The 18,617-nt window shown below is 35.7% G+C and overlaps 1 protein-coding gene across 1 annotated transcript in view; it reads right to left on the minus strand.

The window, feature by feature from the left end:
• Positions 1–8,936: 8,936 nt before the first annotated feature.
• Positions 8,937–18,617, minus strand: part of GSTCD (glutathione S-transferase C-terminal domain containing) — a gene marked incomplete at its 3' end in the record, with an annotated part of 150,044 nt that continues 140,363 nt past the window's right edge. Inside the window, exons 8-11 of the mRNA XM_080698005.1 lie at positions 17,087–17,220; positions 15,820–15,850; positions 12,564–12,633; positions 8,937–9,073 (exon numbers count right to left, since the gene is read on the minus strand). Of these exons, the coding sequence (XP_080554131.1) occupies positions 8,937–9,073; positions 12,564–12,633; positions 15,820–15,850; positions 17,087–17,220 (372 nt within the window). The remainder of the gene's footprint in view (positions 9,074–12,563; positions 12,634–15,819; positions 15,851–17,086; positions 17,221–18,617) is intronic.

An 18,617-nucleotide genomic window follows, 5' to 3' on the forward strand; every position in this document is an offset into this window, starting at 1 on the left:
AGAAACTTAAAAAGCAGGAACTTAAAAATACCACACCTCAGAGAATAGAGAGCCCAGATCCCTTATGAGTTCAGTAATGCATCCAAGATTCATGGCCAAAAAGAAGGTGCATGCTGAATTGGCAGTGGAAAGGAGTCTTGGAAATATTGAAAGACTTAGGAAATAAGATTCAAGAAGTAAAATTAAGATCATCAATCTAGTAATAATTCCAAAATGACTATATAAACAAAAATAAAGAAAACATGAATTAAATGTAATACTTTTGAAATACATTCCAACTGACAGTGAGGAGAGTTAGCTCACAGCGTTGTCTCTTTCCATCAGCATAAATACCTGAGATGCATTTTAAATGCAGCATGAGAAACCTAGATAAAATGCAACTTCCTTGAGAGGAGGTAAGAAAAATATACAACAGATTAACTGAGATAGTGTCTTATTCTAGGTAAAGTTTCTCATTCTGGTGTCTTTAAGAATCAGACTGACTTTAGTCTATCTAGAAATTTAGCAGTTTAATGTAATAAAGTTTTTCAACTTAAAAATTTGGCTTCATGAATATTTGTAGCCACACATTCCCTTGTGACTGAGGTCCAGGCAGATGGTAAGCCCCGTTATCAGGCTGTGAAGACCAAGAGTCTCTTTTTGCATCGATGCTTTGAGACAGAGCAAGAACATCCCCATAGATGGTGTGCATCCCATGGTTTATTTACTTGACAGCTATTCAGTATCTCTCATTCAGTAGATATTTGTAAAGCATCTAGTTTGAGCCATGATCAATGCATCTACAGTGGCAAGTTGTAAACTAACATTTGTTGAGGATCTTCTATTTTTACTTTATCTCAAGCGTGCTCCCTTTTGCCTGGTCATCCATAAACAGGGACCACAGATGACCAGTATCTTCTTTATAAAAACTGTTCAGAGCCAGTCATGGTGGCGCATGCCTGTAATCCCAATATTTGGGAGGCAAAGACAGGAGCATTGCATGTTTGTAGCCAGCCCCAGCAACTTAGTGAGGCCCTCTGTGACTTAGTGAAACCCTGTTTACAAATTAAAAATAAAATAAGGCTGGGGGTATAACTCAGAGATAGAATGCCCCTGGGTTCAATCTCCAGTACCAACAAAATAAAACAACCCCAAAACTAAAAAAAAAAAAAAAAAATCCCCCCCCCAAAAAAACCCTGTTCAGTTGACATAAGGCAATAACTGTTATTCTTTAGTCTTCTTTAGCACTGGATTTAATAAGTATTATAAGGACATTAAATAAACCTAAATAGCACAAACCAAAATGTTACATATATGAAGTAATTCCTGTATGTATATATGTATATATAATATATATATATTATATATATTATATATATATTTATTTATTTATTTATTTTTGCGGGTCTGGGGATGGAACCCAGGGGCAATCGACCTCTGAGCTACACCCCCTGCCCTGTTTTTTATTCTTTATTTTGAAACCAGGTCTCACTGAGTTGCAAAGGGCCTCACTAAATAGCTGAGGCTGTCGGCGAACTGGGATCCTCCGGTCTCAGCCTCCCAAATGCTGGGATTACAAGTGTCACCACCACGCCCAGCCTCGTATATATTTTTGTCCCCTCACAACTCCCACCCATGGAAGATGTTAAATATATCAGTTATTCCATGTTTAGAGAGGTCTTACTATGTGTCTGACATTACATTAAATATTGAAAGTATAATATTGGATAAGACAGACTGCTAAAAGCTTATATCCTAATGAAGATGTACTTATAAACACATACATAAACATTTCAGAAAAGCTGGGAGAGTCATCTTAGTTGGACAGGAAGGCTTCTGGTAGATGAAAGTAACTAACATAGCATCTGCCTCACATGATGGAAATTTTCAGGACTTTTAAGATGTATCATTCAATAACTACATTCCTCTCTTTGCTGCTGAATTAGATTCTTTGCTTGACTATATGCTGGTATGATTCACATCAGATAAAGTAGGCCTAAAAGCAAGCAAATAAATGAAAATGAATGAATAAAACCTGGCTTTTTTTTCTAACAGTGCTATTAAAAAAAGTCTTACAAAAGCAAATGAAGAAATTTTTTTGTAAATATTGGGAAAAAAGTTTAAGATTTGGCTAATTCCTTAAATGAGAAACACTGGATTCTGTTACAGTGTTGTGTAATTTAGATCTGGAACACCCCCAAAGGCCCATGTGTTAAAGGCTTGATCCCAAACTTGGCATTATTGGGAGGTGGCAGGAACTTTAAGAGATAGGATCTAGGAGATATTTGGGTCAATCGGGGCATGTCCTTGAAGGGGACACGGGATCCTCAGTCTCTTCCTCTCTCTCTCTTTTGAGTTCTGGCCATAAGAGCAGAAATTTTTCTATGCCAAGTGTCTTGGTATGATGTGCTGCCACAGGCCCAAAGCAATGGGGCCAAACTGAAACTCTGAGCCAAAATAAATCTTTTCTAAAGTTGATTATTCTAGGCATTTGTTATAGTAACAAAGAGCTGACTAACACAAATGTTTTGCTTCCAATAGATTAGTGATACTTAGTGTTATTTTGGGTCATGGTTCCTTTTGAGACTCTATAGTCCTTTTCTTCAGGAAAATGTGTGTATATTTGAAAAACTAGCACAATTTTAGTGGAGTTCATATATTATCTGTATCTCAGTTAACAGCCTTTATGTGATGACCAAAAATAAAACAGCTTTCTAGTTATCAAAATTTAATATAAAATTTAAATTTATATATTTAATAAGTAGTTAAGATATTTAATTTAATCTAAGACCTATAATAATTTAGTGAGTATAGTTTTAGTATAAGGAAAGAGTAAAAATGAAAAGTCTCAAGTACATCTTTAGTATATGATAAAGGTATATCAATCAATGGGAAAAAGTTAGATTTTTTATAGTGATATCATGAAAATTAATAAAAAAACATTAAAAGAAAGATTAGATTCTACTTCAAACTACCCATCAGAAGAAATTCTTGCTGGCTTGAAGATTTAAAAAGAGAAACTAAGCGCCAGGCGTGGTGGTGCACGCTTGTAATCCCTGCACTTGGGAGGCGGAGACAGGAGTATCGCGCAGGTTCAAAGCCAGTCTCTTTGGCTTAAGAGACCCTGTTTCCAAATAAAAAAATATAAAATAGGTCTGGGAGTGTAGCCTGGAAGTAGAAGGGTTTCCAGGAACCCCAGTACCACCAATAAATAAATATATAAATAAATAAATAAACAAACAAACAAATAAATAGAGAAACAAACTATGAATGAATGAAAATATAAAAATATAGGTGATTTTAAAAAATCAGTGGGTGAGAAATATATTTCTAGGCAGAATCTACAAGGAAAAGAGTGATATATATAACCACATACATATGTTAAGATTTATGATAGCAAAGTAAAACCCAAAACAACATACTTTTAAAAGTATAACAAAGGTCTTTAGCCCATGAGTCACCTTTACTAAATCATATGAAAGATGAAAGTAGCAGGTGAAAAATGTGCAAAGGGCATACATAAACACAATGCCTGACCTCAAAGTTTGATAAACTTGTTGATTAAATAAACTGATGACTGAGTAGGTGACTCTCACAACATACAAAAGGCCAACAATGTGAAAACTATGCAGTCACATGAACAACTTATAAAATGAAAATGAAGACAAAATAGCATCTTTTACAGATCAAATTGACTGAGATTTTAAAAAGAATCTGGTAAAGCTTGTATTGATTAAGGGAGGGGAAGTAAATATTAATGTATCTCTAGTAGGAATATAAACTCACACCTTTATAAAAGAGTGTTTGGCATTATAGATTGAACACTTTAATATATGAGGCAGAATTGTAAATTCCACTTAATGTTTTTTCAACCTTCTTATAACAGTACATGACTCTGGTGGACTCAGTAGAATGCCCTGCACCACATGGATAACATCTGGAATCTCTATCTCTAAACTGGAGTGTGGTCCAGTTGGGGCTGTAGATCCAGGAGGAGCTATGTAACTTGCCTTAGCCAACGAAGTGAGGGAGGTGATGTGTATCACATCTCAGCTGAATCTTTAATAGTCAGCTGGTAGTTTAGCAGGCCTATTCTTCCCTTGCCAAGTGACCAGTGCTGGTGTGAAGATAATGCATGGAATGGTCATAGCAATTTGGATATGTAGTATGAAATGTATATATACATTTCTTGTGTAAAGACATTGAAACTGTTATCATAGTTTATCTCAAGCAGTCCTGCTTGACAGGACTGCTAAGAGCTTGAATTTGAATTCTAGCTTTGTCAATTACTGAGTTCAAATCCAGTTCAACTTTTACTGTGTAATCTTAGCCTCTGTTTCTATAAAATAGGATACTAATGGTGTCTAATACATAGAGTCATTATGAGGATTAAATGACTTAAAAGACCAAATGAGCCGGGTGTGGTGGTACACGAGTGTAATCCCAGCATTCGGAAGAAGGAGACCTGAGGATCGCAGTTCTTGGACAGCCTCAGCTACTTAGTGAGGCCCTTTGCAACTCAGTGACACCCTGTTTCAAAATAAAAAATAGGGCTGGTGTAGCTCAGAGATAGAATGCCCCTGGGTCCCATCCTGTACTGCAAAAACAAAAGCAAAAGCAACAACAAAAAAAATGAATTATTTGTAAAGGGCTTAGAATAGTGTCTAGCAAAATTAAGTACTACATTAGTATTTGTAAATACTAATAAGTTTGTAAATAAGTTTGTGTATGAATAAAAGTCTAGTGAGGCTGGTAACGTAGCTCAGTGGCAGAGCACTTGCCTAGCATCCATGAAGTCCTGGGTTCTATCCCTGCTGCCACCAGAAAGAAAAAAAAAATCTAGAGCCGGGAGTGGTGGCGCACCCTTGTAATCCCAGCATTTGGGAGGCTGAGATAGGAGGATCCAGGTTCGTGGCTAGCTTCAGCTACTTAGTGAGGCCCTTTGCAACTCAATGAGACCGTTTCAAAATAAAGAATAAAAAATAGGGTTGGGGATGTAGCTAGGAGGTCGAGTGTCCCTGAGTTCCACCTCCCCCCTCAAAAAAAAATCTAGGAAGCCATACAAAACAAAACAAAACAAACAAAAAAAAACTATCAACATAGTGAACTTAAGCTCTTTTATCTTTAGCCACATATTCCAGCTGTTCTACACCAAAAAAACCGTTGATCTGTGTTTTAAAAAATTGTTATTTAAAATGTATTGGTTTAGCCCGGCGTGGTGGCGCACGCTTGTAATCCCCGCGCTTGGGAGGCGGAGACAGGAGGATCGCGCAGGTTTGAAGCCAGCCGGGCGCGCTGGCTTAAGAGACCCTGTTTCCAAATAAAAAAGTATAAAAAATAGGTCTGGGAGTGTAGCCCGGAGGTAGAAGGGCTTCCAGGAACCCCAGTACCACCAATAAATAAATAAATAAATAAATAAATAAAATAAAATGTATTGGTTTATTTTGATCACTTCTCAGGAGCATATTTCATTATGAAAGTCAATAAAACTCAGGTTTCAGTATGTACAAGTTCCTTTAATAGCAATTTTCTCGAGCTGTGAAGTGGACAACACCTGTAGTCACAATCTTTAGAGGGAGACTAAATGTTTAACTGTTGTTCTTTGCCTATTATTTTGCATGTGTGCCCTAAAAATGGTTTGATTTCTAGAATGATTGAATATTTCCGTCTAAATAAGATAAAGTAGTTTAGCCATTAATGATTATATCCCTATTTCTCTGAGTTAGTCTCAAAAGTCAATGAAAGATGAGCTCTGGTTTCTAATATTACAACCTTGGAAGGGACAGGTCAAAGAGGAGCAGCTTTGATTTTGATGGACAAGGGTGGAGGTGAGATCAGGTCACTCTCTGGGACTGTTTTCCTTGTGAGAATCTTTCTTTTGCCTGCATCCACCCTCTTTTATTTGCTCTGGCTGGGAAGGAGTCTTGGCAAGAATTTATGTAGAAAAATCATGATCCAAGAGAGATCACAACACCTGTATCTATTACTGCTCAAAGCCTCACAGCTGAGAATACCATGCCTAGAGCAAGGGGGGAGAGCAGTGGGTCCTTCCTTTTCCTTTTTATTTTATTCCCTATAATTATCATATAGGCTTTTCCTTTTAGTACCTGGCGGAGTGGACTTAAGTCTTCTGGGGAGTACTGAGAAGTCTGCTCTGAACAGTGGACATCTACAGTAGGTTCCTAGTCTAGGGGGGTTAGGAAAGGCTTCCTTCAGGAGGTCAAATCCCAGAGCAGAAAGATGAATGTATTTTAAATGAATAGGAGGGAATAAAAGAACAGTAGTAAGAACAGCATGAAAAGGTAGTAAGAACAGCATGAAAAAGCTTAGAGCTAATAGCACAAAAACCATCAAAGAATAAATAAAACAAAGTGTCTATACTGAAAATTACAAAATTTGATGAAAGTAACTAAAGAAACAAATATTTGGAAAAACATGTTCATGGTTTTAAGACCCAATACTGTTAACATGTTTGCCAAAATTGATCTAAAGAGACAATACTAAAACTCCCAGCAGGCTTTTAAAATATAATATTCTAAAAAATAAATTGATAGCCGGGCGTGGTGGTGCATGCTTGTAATCCCAGCATTTGGGGGCCTTGGACAGGAGGACTGCAGGTTTGTGGTCAGCCTCATCTTCTTAGTGAGGCCCTTTGAAACTCAGTGAGACCCTGTTTTAAAATAAAGATTTAAAAAATAGGGCTGGAGCTATAACTTGGAGGTAGAATGACCCAAGGTTTCACCCCAGCACTGCAAAATAAATAAATAAATAAATAAATAAATAAATAAATAAATAAATACTAAAGGTTTATATAGAAATACAATGAATCTAGAACAGCTAAAGCAATTTAGAGAATGAAAAATGAAATTGGAAGACAAACTACCTGTTTTTCAGACTTAATTTACAGTTTTTAAAATCAGGACAAAGAGTGAAATAGACTATGAAATTAAGAAACAGACTTATAATATTCATTGATTTTCAACTGAGGTGCAAAGTCAATTCAATGGGGAGAAGAAAGAGTTAAAAAATGGTACTGAAATGACAATATATTCCTCAAAACATATTTACCTCTATGTGTGAATAATAATTTGAGGTAGCTTATAGATCAAAATATAAAAAGCTAGGACCATAAAGTTTCTGTGAGAAAACAGAGGAGAAATCTCTATAACCTTAGGGTATGTAAAGATTTATTAGAGAGTACACAGAAAATATGTACCATAAAAAGATAAATTAAGTTTAATTAAAATGAAAACATTTGTAATGAAAATGAGTAGGTAAGCTACAAACTAGAAAAAATTATTCTCAACACATATATCTGCCAATATCTGATGAAAATATTTTATATTTTATTTTGGTCATAGTTGTATGGGTATATACAGTTGGCTAAAGTTTTCAAATGGAAGCTTAAAAATAAAATTTTAAGGTTTTTAAAATACACACATATATATTTTATGTATATTATATTCTAATTTGAAAGACAAAGTCCAGTATAAAAGAACACATTGTATCTATGGGCACGAATGATTAAGATATTCAGGGCTGATGATCCTTTCCTTAAAACTATTCCAGAAAATAAGAATTATAAAACTTCCTTCCCTATCCATATTACTATATAAATTATTCCTGCATTGTAACCCACAATGATGGTCAATTCAAGTACATGTCATATAGGAGTTGAAAACTATAAAATCAATGAAATAAATTTAAAATGGAAAAATCTAAGACATGTAAAGTTAAGTAAGTAGCATATGTGAGAAAGGATGTGCTGTCTTTAAAAATGTTGGTCAGTAGAAAAATGATGTAGGCAGTAAGAACTATTCAAATGATCTTCCATAGGCGGCACTACTTACATTCTAAATTTATGCTCAATAATTCCTACCAAAACCAAAATAGATAAAACCATACATTTAGTATAACATAAATCTTTCTCTTCAAATTGATTTACTTCCATAGGCAAAACATTTTGTCTCTTTGCATCTTGGCTTTATATCTTAAGAACAACTTAGGCCGGTGTTGTGAAAATAATAAATCACAAATTATTATTTACAGACTTGAATTAAATCAGTGTATCTACTCTTTAGTTAAAACTTATGTCTGAACTCCACATTCCTATAATGTAAAATTTACTGCAATTATTTTATAATTTTTAAATATAAAATGTTTAAACCAGTGATAATCTCATTTGGTAGGGTGTGTGTGTGTGTGTGTGTGTGTGTGTGTGTGTGTCTGGGGGTGGAACCCAGGGGCATTCGGCCTCTGAGCTACACCTCCTGCCCTATTTTTTATTCTTTATTTTGAAACTGGGTCTCACTGAGTTGCAGAAGGCCTCACCAAGTAGCTGAGGCTGTCTGCGAACCATGATCCTCTGGTCTCAGCCTCCCGAATGCTGGGATTACAAGCATGTGCCACCACGCCTGGCTGGAAATATATTTTAAAAAGGAGTATACTGAATGATATACAAGTTCACCTAACTCTAGCTTTAAAATAACCACTTTTCTAGATTTTTAAAAAATTATAGAAAAAGTACACTTGTTAAAAATATTCAAAAAACACCATCCCCAATGAGTTTAATCTCGATCTCCACATGTGAATATCTAAATGGTTATAAAATAAAGGCTGTGAGAAAAATCTTTTGAATTGCATATCACATTGGCAAGATCAGAAAAGCTTGTGAAGGGAGAAGGAAATTGTTATTCCAGTAATGAAACCTTCTCTAGTGAGTATTATTCTTTTGGCAGCTTCAACTTCAGGGAATTCTCACTTCCTAAACCAGCAGTCCTAATCATTGGAAGGGCATCTGTGGTAGCCTTTCTTTCAAGTTTGTCCTGTTGCTTTCCTTCCTGAGCACAACAGGCTCAGGATCGCTAATGCTATTTCCAGTTATGTCAAGAACCCCTGAGCACCACTGGGTTTCATCATGAAGCCAATGGCAAAATATCAAATGTAAGCATCTCGTTCTAAGTGGGGACTCCCACAATCATGTTATTTTTTGGAGAGCAGCTTTCTGGCTCCATGGATATCACTTGAACAGAGTAGCCGTGTTCTTCTGCAGCTCTTGCTCGGTCCAGATCCACCAGGCACATGCATTGTTTTCCTGAAATACAGTCAAATAGTATCATGAGACACCCTTCCTCTAGCAGGGAAATTTCAGTTTGTTTAAGGAAATCCACACAGTGACAAAATCCACAAACTCTGTGGAAAATACTGCTTACCCCCAAATCCCATTTGGTTTTTTCAATTTAATTTTTGATCAATATTGAATGTAGTTACAAATATATCACATCTCACAGGCTTATCTCTGCTAATAACTTAGAGAATGCTAACCTCTTAAAATGCATTTATATATAAATCACAAATTAGAATTACATATTCTTTTTTCTATTTTGGTTAAAAATCCATTTAAATACCTTTCCTCTGTATGCCTATAAAATTATATTATCAGCAATAATGTGAAAAAAATTAGTCTTTGAGAATGTCTAAAGTAACATGCTGACAAAGAGCCATCTGAAAACACGCTACATTTTCCACCCAGTGTTTTTTAGGACTATGAAGAGGTAGAAAATGGAAAATATTTGAGAAAATTCTCAATTGTGTGCTGATTATTTCAAGTAGATATGTACTGCTAAGCATAACACTCTCAATTTTCAGACCTTGCCATCCTTATAAAATAGTGGTTACTCTTTTTTCTTTGCAATCTTTGGAAAACAAAAGAGAAAACCTGACTGGCAAGCAGAGCAGGTAATTTGTTTTCCTTTGGCGAACACGAACTTCAAACTTCAAAAGTAGCTCAGAAAAAAATGATCTGGGGTTGAATATATTCCAAGCCATGGTCTACTTTCACACTTTAAGTTGCTCTTCATCCTCTTGGTATAGGTTACTGACTATACAGAACCTCATTCATCCCATTTTTCCTTAATAAATACAATAGTGCCAAACATTTTAATTACAATAATTTATTTGAATGACAGTGTAAACTGATAAACTAAAATGCCTTTAGAAAAATGAAGCCAAATAGATTACAGAGATAAAAAGTGCCTGTGGAAGACAGAACTCTCACGGGGAAAAAACAGTAGAAGGTGAAATCAGTAGCTAAGAATCGGCAACAAGAGACTCAGATTAATAATGCTGATTTTATAAACTCCCTTAAAAGTAAGCATATCATAAGGGATGAACTGTGTTAGAAATTGTGACATAAAAAGAGATTTCTAGAATTCCATTTAGGCAAAATCATCCCTGGTCCATTAATATCTATATGGCTGATATTCATTTTTCTCTTCTTGATTTATTGTCCTTAAAGACATCTATAAATGTTACCCTATCTGCTTTTCAGTTTTAAAGGCAACACTCAGTCTGAGCAGGATGTTCTACATTCCTTCAGTACCCACCCTGGACTCACACTGTAGCTCACTCACCCTTGGCTTTGGTCCCAGTTCAGTTAACTTTTCCCTTTTCATCATGTGGAATCTCACATCTTCACATGTTTGTGTCATTACAACTGAAATTCAGTTGTTAGTAGTCTACTTTTAGGGGCCTGGTAAATGTCCTAAAATATTTATAGAACACAGGAATGGCCTGTGCAGAGATATAGATATCTGATGAGAGCCTAAAGCTTTCTGCAAACCCAATCCCTGTGCCCTATCCTGTCTACAATTTTGCCAAATGTTCCTCCTCAACTGTAGCAAGTGCCCTTTAAGTCATTCCTTTTTGGTTTGATGCTTAAAACTCACATACACCATGGACACATCTACCCATTATTACTTCACTGAGTTGCCGTAATGTGACTGCTTCCTCCTCGAGCATGTGCTGGAAGCTTCAATCCCCAATGCAACAATGTTGGGAAGTGGGACCCAAGAAGAGGCTATCAGGCCACCAGCACAGACTATTTGGACCATGTTGTTATTATAGGGCTTATTATCTTGAGTGTGGGCTCCTTCATACGTGAGCATATTCTTTCTCTCTGTCTCTTTCTCTTGCCATGTGATGACGTCTAGCCCCTTCATCTTTGGTTTCCCAGCCTCTTGAACTATGAGTGAAATAAACTTCTGCTCATTATAAATTACCCAGTCTGTGATATTATGTTATAGCAGCATGAAATAGATTAAAGTATGAGTCTAGTGGAGTTATATCAAATGTACATTTCACTAACTCAAAGTATTGAGGAAAAGGAGGAGGAACAGAGAAAAAGAAAAAGACGTTTCAGCCAGGAGACAACAAGTTCATGCTAACTTTTATTTTCAAGGTCATTATTTTTCATAGAACATGGCCCATGAATGCAAGTTAAGTGCTTCCTCTGGTGCTCAGCTAAGGAAACAACAATCTATTTTCCAGCAGACCAGGGAAGAAAGCAGACTGTGGGAATTTTAGAGAGAAAGTACCAGTGTCTAATATGGAGCTTCTCTGAATAATTTTTAAGATTAGTTTTGATTCTGCCCATTTATCTAAATTCCTGATTTCAGAAATAATGTTCTCAGTGATGTGACTCCAATGTGCTGAGAAGCAGTATTTCAAAAGTGAGTCAGAGCTGCGTGGCTGGAATCAACAAAGGTGGGCTCATTACCGTGGTGCCCTTAGCTACTAGGTGAAGAATCCCAGGGAAGCTTTTGTCTTGGGCATCTCATCATTGAAATGTAGAAAATAGTACCTATTTCAGAAGTATTTTTTGAAGAATTTACTGAGATAATAAGTGAGGGAATTTAATCCAGCATTTGAAAGTATAGTAACAATCGCTATTATTTTTCTAAATGTGATTTCTTTTTCCCAAAGTAAAGTTTTTGATAAGTTAATAACTTAATGAATATAAAATTCTTCTGTGGTCTTCCAATTTATGTAATGTTTACTATTTCAAATTATAAATTGTATATATAAATTATACATATATAAATTGATTTATGATGAATAATATACAAGTACATTTTTGCTGAGGAGGAAAACAACATCTTATATAATATATATTATATATATATATACATATTTTTATATACATATGTGTGTGTGTGTGTGTGTGTGTGTGTGTGTTTTACTGGAGAATAAACTTAGGGGCTGTCTCCATCTGATCTTTCCCCAGCCATTTTTTTATTTTTTTGTTCTGAAACAGAGTTTTCCTAGATTGCTGAGAGTCCTGCTAAATTGCTGAAGTTGGTCTTGAGCCTGTGATCCTCCGGTCTCAGTCTCCAAGTACTGGGATTACAAGCATTACTTATACCTTTTAATGCATCAATTTTGGCACACACAGTTGACTTTATTATTTTTATTTTTATTTATATAATAATAAAATTTTTATTATTTTTGTAGCTTTTGACAAATCCTGTAGTTGGTTCATAAGAGTAAGAAAGAGATTTAACACACGATTCTATTCAGTGTACAAACACTAGAAATGTACTTAAAAGTATTAATGTTAACCAAAATATGATAAAATGCTATGATAGTTACAAATCCTTATTCAACATTGATTACATTTCTTGGGAAGAACAAATATTAAGTTTTTTTTGATAAATGGACTAGTTTTCCCTATATAGACTTCATCCATTCTTTTCTAGACATATTGTGCATAATCTACTCAGCAGCTGCTCCATGAAAACACATACCTACAAGCCTTCGTTGGGGTGGAAGCTGGATAGCTGTTTGATCTGCAAATCTGCACAGAATCATATGTTCCTAAAAGGAAAAGCAACAGAATGTGGGTTTATTTAGATCTTCTGCTTCAAAGTTATAAAAACAAACAAAAAAACTATCTCATTTTTTCTGGAGTTCAACATAACATTGCTTAATTGAATAAAGTACTGCATAAAATAATTCTTTTGAAAAATGCAGACTTCAAATAAATGGTACTCAACAATCTTTTCGTTTCAAGTACATCGCTCTTCAGCTGTTGTTCTTAAGAAGATTCACAGAAAATTCTCAAGGCCATTTTGCCAGGTTACTTTCAGCTGAAATATGACATGGTCACTTTTTGTGATTATAATGTGTTAAATTAAAAGATCAATGATTCATTTATAATTTTTTCTGTATAATATTTATACAAATCTCCTCAATGTGATTCTAAGAAGGCATGCTATAAGACTTCTCATCATACCAGAGGAAAAGAAAGTCCTGAAGATCACTAACTGTGGCATCTGTTAGTTCTCTGGAACTCCCAGAAGAATGCTGGCTACTCCTTGGCTTCCCAGGCTCTCCTCTTTGCCTCTTTCCTTTGGAGGAGAGGAGCCTGGCTCTCTCTCCTCTCACTCCAAAAGGTTGTGGAAGGTGTATTCCTTTCTACCTTAAGAAAAACCATTAAAAAGACCTAAGGGAATGGGAAGGGGATAGTTACCTGCTTAAAACAATCTTAAGAAAGACTGCTTACTGACAAAAAGAAAGCTTTAAAAGGACAGAGTTGATGAATTTGCACAGTTCTCTTAAATCAGCAAAAAGAGGTGAGTCATTAGGCAAAATGGAAAGAAACATAATGCTCCTGTGACAACTGCTCATTCAGAACAGCTGCGATTTCCAGGTGTGTGAATGATCTCACCTGTCATCTCAGCAAAAGGTGGAACTCTGATTCATCACTTACTCTCAGTATTTTGTACATTAAGTTGAAATCTCTGTTTTTTAATAAGGCAAGTGAGATAACTGTAGCATTTTTTTCTTTAAAACATGAATATCTTTGTCTCCACTTTGATATATTTTAAAAAACATTTCAGCTGAGTGTGGTAGTGTTGGCCTTTAATTGGGAGGCTGAGACAGGAGGATCCCCAGTTTGAGGGGCTTCAGCAATTAGAGACACTCAAAAATGTATCAAGATTCTGTTTCAAAATAAAAAATAAACACAGGGCTGGGGGTGTAGTTCAGAGGTAGAATGCCCCTGGGTTCAATTCCTAATACTACTAACCAACCAACCAACCAACCAACACACAAACAAACCATTTTAATGCTCACTATAAAATTTAGTGACACAGGGTAGGAAACTAATAAAGTGCTTCAAATAAGTAACTTCTTATTAAGCTCCCATAGAGGGACAACAAAAGGACAGATAATTATTCAGAATTCTATGATTAAAGAAAGGGCAAAAAAAAAAAAAAAAAAAAAGCATGCCCTTTATCCTGATGGTGTTTGTGGAGTAAGACTCACTGTATATAAAGGTAAGATTGGGCAATTACAACCCCAGATGGGGTGCAATTCTCTTGTCCTGATACATCTTACTCTGTTTTATAGAAATTATTTGTCTTTGCTTTTTTTAATCAAAGTTAAGTTCTGAAAGGGCAAGGCACATAGCAGGGACCCAGTAAAGGTTTCTGGATAAATTTTACTGTGGAGAAAAAATACTTCCCACGTGGCTTTCCAAATATTTGGGCACTAAGTGTATTTAGTTCTACCTGTCAGGCCACCCATTTGAAGAAGCTAAATGAAGCTAAGAAATTGCTCAGATATCAACTTGCCACAGTATCCAAGAAGTGAAGCCTTCATTTTATACCTGGCATCTTCAAAGGGCTGGTAGCCAAACAGCTTCTGGGGGTGTTGGAGTAAGAAGAGATAAAGACTGGGGAGTTTCTGCTATCTGGAAAAGCCTATGTGTAAGAGCTCTACTCTTCAGAAGTCTCTACTCTTTCCCAGCTGGGAGGCCAAGGGACTCCTCCTCACCACCCTACTTTCCCCCCTTATGTCTTCCCTTATGTTTGCTTTACCTAGCACTGCTCAAGGAGGAACACGTAACAGGGACCTAGTTTTTGTTTATCCAATTCAATTTCTACTTTATTAGCAGAGCCTTGTGAAGGAAATCTGAGGTGTTTGAATCTTATGCAAATAAAGTTTCTGGGTCTTAATGCCGCCCCCCAAAAAACTTATAATTCCCTAGGATATGAAAACATTTAATCTGGTAGGTACAGGCCAGCAGCATCCTGGTTCTGGATGGATGCATGAGCACTATAGTTCCTTCTCTCTTCATAGTTATCTATGTCTAAAATATTTACTACCTGAACTTTTACAGAAAAATTTCCCTCTATTCCACATTATATTTTCAAGCATTTTTAAAAAATTGTGAACAGTTCTGAAAAATATATATTCTCCCTCTGGAACAAAGGGAAGGTATAACCTAAGCCACTTCCTGCTGGCCTGGGGGAACTGGGCCTTACGGACTCTGAACATGACGATCCTCTAATTACTGCTGCTGCTGTGAGTGACAAATTCTTTTGTCTCAGATTCAGTATTTTCCTATTTTGTTTTTGCCAAGATTCTTCACAGCAGGTTAGGTTGAAAGTAGGGTAAAAAAAGCAAACCCTTCACAAACCTTTGACTATTGGAAGAGTTCATCTGGTTTTGTTAATCCAGATAAGAGTCATATTAGATGCACATAAGTAATTCAAATATACAATAGAATCTAATGGATTTATCCATTAGAAATTAGACATAAAATGTTCTCCAGTTCCATAAACATTATGCTAAATGAGATTAGTCAGTCATAAGAAGTAAGAAATCAGACACTCTCCCTAATATGTAGAAGTTAGGGAGAAAATGGCTCATAGGCGGAACTCTAGACAAAGAAGGAGAAACTTTAGATGAGCAAATTAAGTGACCTAACTGAGGGGAATGGGACGGGAGGGGAGGGAAATTATCTAATGCACATAATGTACATTCATAAACATCAAAGTCAATCACTAAGCCAAACATGAGGAGGGAAGGGGGGAGCGAATGGGGTGGGAATTGGAAAAGGCTAAGTGAGTTATATACATGTATGCCTCTACCATCTTATACTCCATTAAGATGTATGACTACAGTGCACCAATAAAAAAATAAAAAAAGAAATTAGACATATAAAGAAAGGATGAAAAGTATATTAAGAAGATAGCTAGACCTTTTTAAGATTACCTTGTATGACAAAGTTTTCTTGAATTGTTCACTGAAATAGAAAAGAAAAAGGAATTAGTAGCTACACCTGCAAACCTATTTTATTTTTATATTGAAACAAAGTCTCACTAGGTTAATTAGAGTGGCTATTTGCTGAGGCTGTCCTTGAACCTGTGATCCTTCTGTCTCAGCCTCCTAAATACTGGGGTTTATATAGTAGTGTGCCACCATGCTTGGCTCTAATAGAAAAAAATTTTAAAGTTTCCTCAAAGTAGTAATACAACTAGTCAAGAATTTTTGACATATTATAGGTTAGATTTTTCAAAGCTAACATATTTAACTATTGACTAATTGAAATGATCATCATGATTCTCAATAACTATGAAGCAAACCAGCACACACCTGTAATCCCAGTACTTGGGAGGCTAAGATAGGAGCATCGTAGGTTTGAGGCTAGTCTCAGTAACTTAGCAAGACACTGTTTCAAAATAAATAAAGCTGAGGATGTAGGTCAGAGGCAGAATGCCCCTGGGTTCCATACCCAGGACACCCTCCCCACAAAAAACAAAAACAAAACAGAGTTAAAATGCCATAAACACCAAGAGGGTGGTCCTCCAATAAATTGAGTTAAAGTGGTGAAAATTAAAATGTCTCTCTCTTCTATGTGGGATAAGAAGGACTATAAAAGTGGCTCTCAGGTTTAATTATCAACAACCACGGTACTATTTAAAACTATGACTTATTACTATTACTAGAGTATGTACCACTCTGTGCCATTTCTTAGTACTATATATGTCATGATATTCTCACAGAAACGTTGAGATAGTTACTATTCTAACTTTCATTTTATATATATATATATAAAAACACAGGAAAAAAGAGTAAATAATTTGCCTGGGATGAAATAACTTGTAAATTGATAAGAAGCTAGTATTTGTACCCAAATAGTATACTTTCAGGTCCTTACCCACTATACTCTTACTTCTTATAAATGACCATTTTAATTTAATCTAGAGGAACACAGAGAAGTGCTGAAGCTAATAGGCTTCTAGTTGGTTGACTCCTAGACAGACTTCCTTCTAACTTTCAGCAAGAGCTGGGTCCAAGAGGAAAAAAATCAGGAGCAGACACAGATGAGGTCCTCTCTTTCTTGTACAATTTATAAATACTTGGCCTCATGAAAAGAGTAGATGACCTTAGAATAAAATCTAGTTGTAACTTTATATCCAAAAAGTCTTGCATGCTGGTTTGTCTTATACTGGTGTCTTAGATAGAATAATAAATTTACCTTTTGGGAAAAATAAACTTTGAGGTGTTCTGAATGAAGCCGTAACAGCATGGGCATGTGACAAAGGAGGCCCGTGTTTTGATGCAGTGGTCAATTACCATGTCTGTTGCCACTCCACAAGCATGCAGCGCCACCTGGATGGAAAACAAGCCAGACCTCAGCAATAAGTTCTTTCCTAATTAACAGTGCCAAGCCTTGTAACTTTAAAAAAAATGTGACTGATCCTTAAGAAATTTCAAATTCAATACTCCAACATATAGGCACAGGTAGAAACTTCCTCAACAAGACCTTCAAAGCTCAGGAAATTAAAACAAGAATTAGTATGTGGGATGGCATCAAACTAAAAGTTTCTGCTCATCAATGAAATCATCATACAAAAAGGTTCTGCTCATCAAAGGAAATCAAGAGTCTAAAGAGAAAAACTACAGAATGGAAGAAGATCTTTACCAGCTATCCCTCTGACAGAGATCTAATATCTAGAATATAAAAAGAACTTAAAAAATTTATACTAGAATAACAAATAACTCAGTTAAGGAATGGGCAAGTGAATTGAATAGGCATTTCACAAAAGAAGAAATACAAATGGTCAATAGATACATGAAAAAATGTTCAACATCATTAGCAATCAGGGATATCCAAATCAAAACTGAGATTCCATCCAACCCCAATCAGAATGGTAATCATAAAGAATTCAAATAACAATAAATGTTGGTGAGGCTGTGGGGAAATAGGCACTCTTCTACATTGTTGGTGGGATTCAAGTCCAGCCACTATGGAGATCAGTTTGGAGAGTCCTTGGAAAACTGGGAATGGATCCCTTGATGTGATCCTGCCATACCACTAGTGGGTATCTTTCCAAAGGGGTTGAAACCAGAGAACTACAGTAATATATGCATACCTATGGTCATAACAGCACAATTCACAATAGCCAAACTATGGAACCAACCTACATGTCCATCAACAGATGAATGGATTACAGAATTATGGGAAATACACACAATGGAATTCCACTCAGTAATAAAAATAAAATTACATCATTTGCAAGAAAATATAAGGACTTAGAGAACATTATGTTAAGTGAGATTAATCATAGTCATTAATTTTCTTTAATATGTGCAGGATAGGGATAATTGGGATACAAGAGAGACTCCAGATGATGATGAGAAACCTCAGGGGAGCCAGGGAGGAGATATGATAGTAGGGGTAGAGAAGGACTTAGTTTCACTAATAGATATACTACCATAGACTATGTGTATACATGTGAATATATACCAACGTCAATCTGGGTACCTCTGTACTGGGAGGGAAATGGAGAGCCACCATGAGTGTGTACATGTATGTCATTGTCAATGTGATTTATAGTATGATGTGAGACTATAATGTGCCAATAAAAGCACAAAAAAAGAAAAACAAAGAAATTCCAAATTACCAGAGTATTATTCTATAATAGTTTAAATAGTTCTCATTTGGACATACCACATGAATACATATCTACTCAAATATTAAGAAAATTAAGCAAGGTTGAAAGGTT

The sequence above is a fragment of the Muscardinus avellanarius genome (assembly GCF_963383645.1).
Source record: "Muscardinus avellanarius genome assembly, chromosome: 6".
Lineage (NCBI taxonomy): Eukaryota > Metazoa > Chordata > Mammalia > Rodentia > Gliridae > Muscardinus > Muscardinus avellanarius.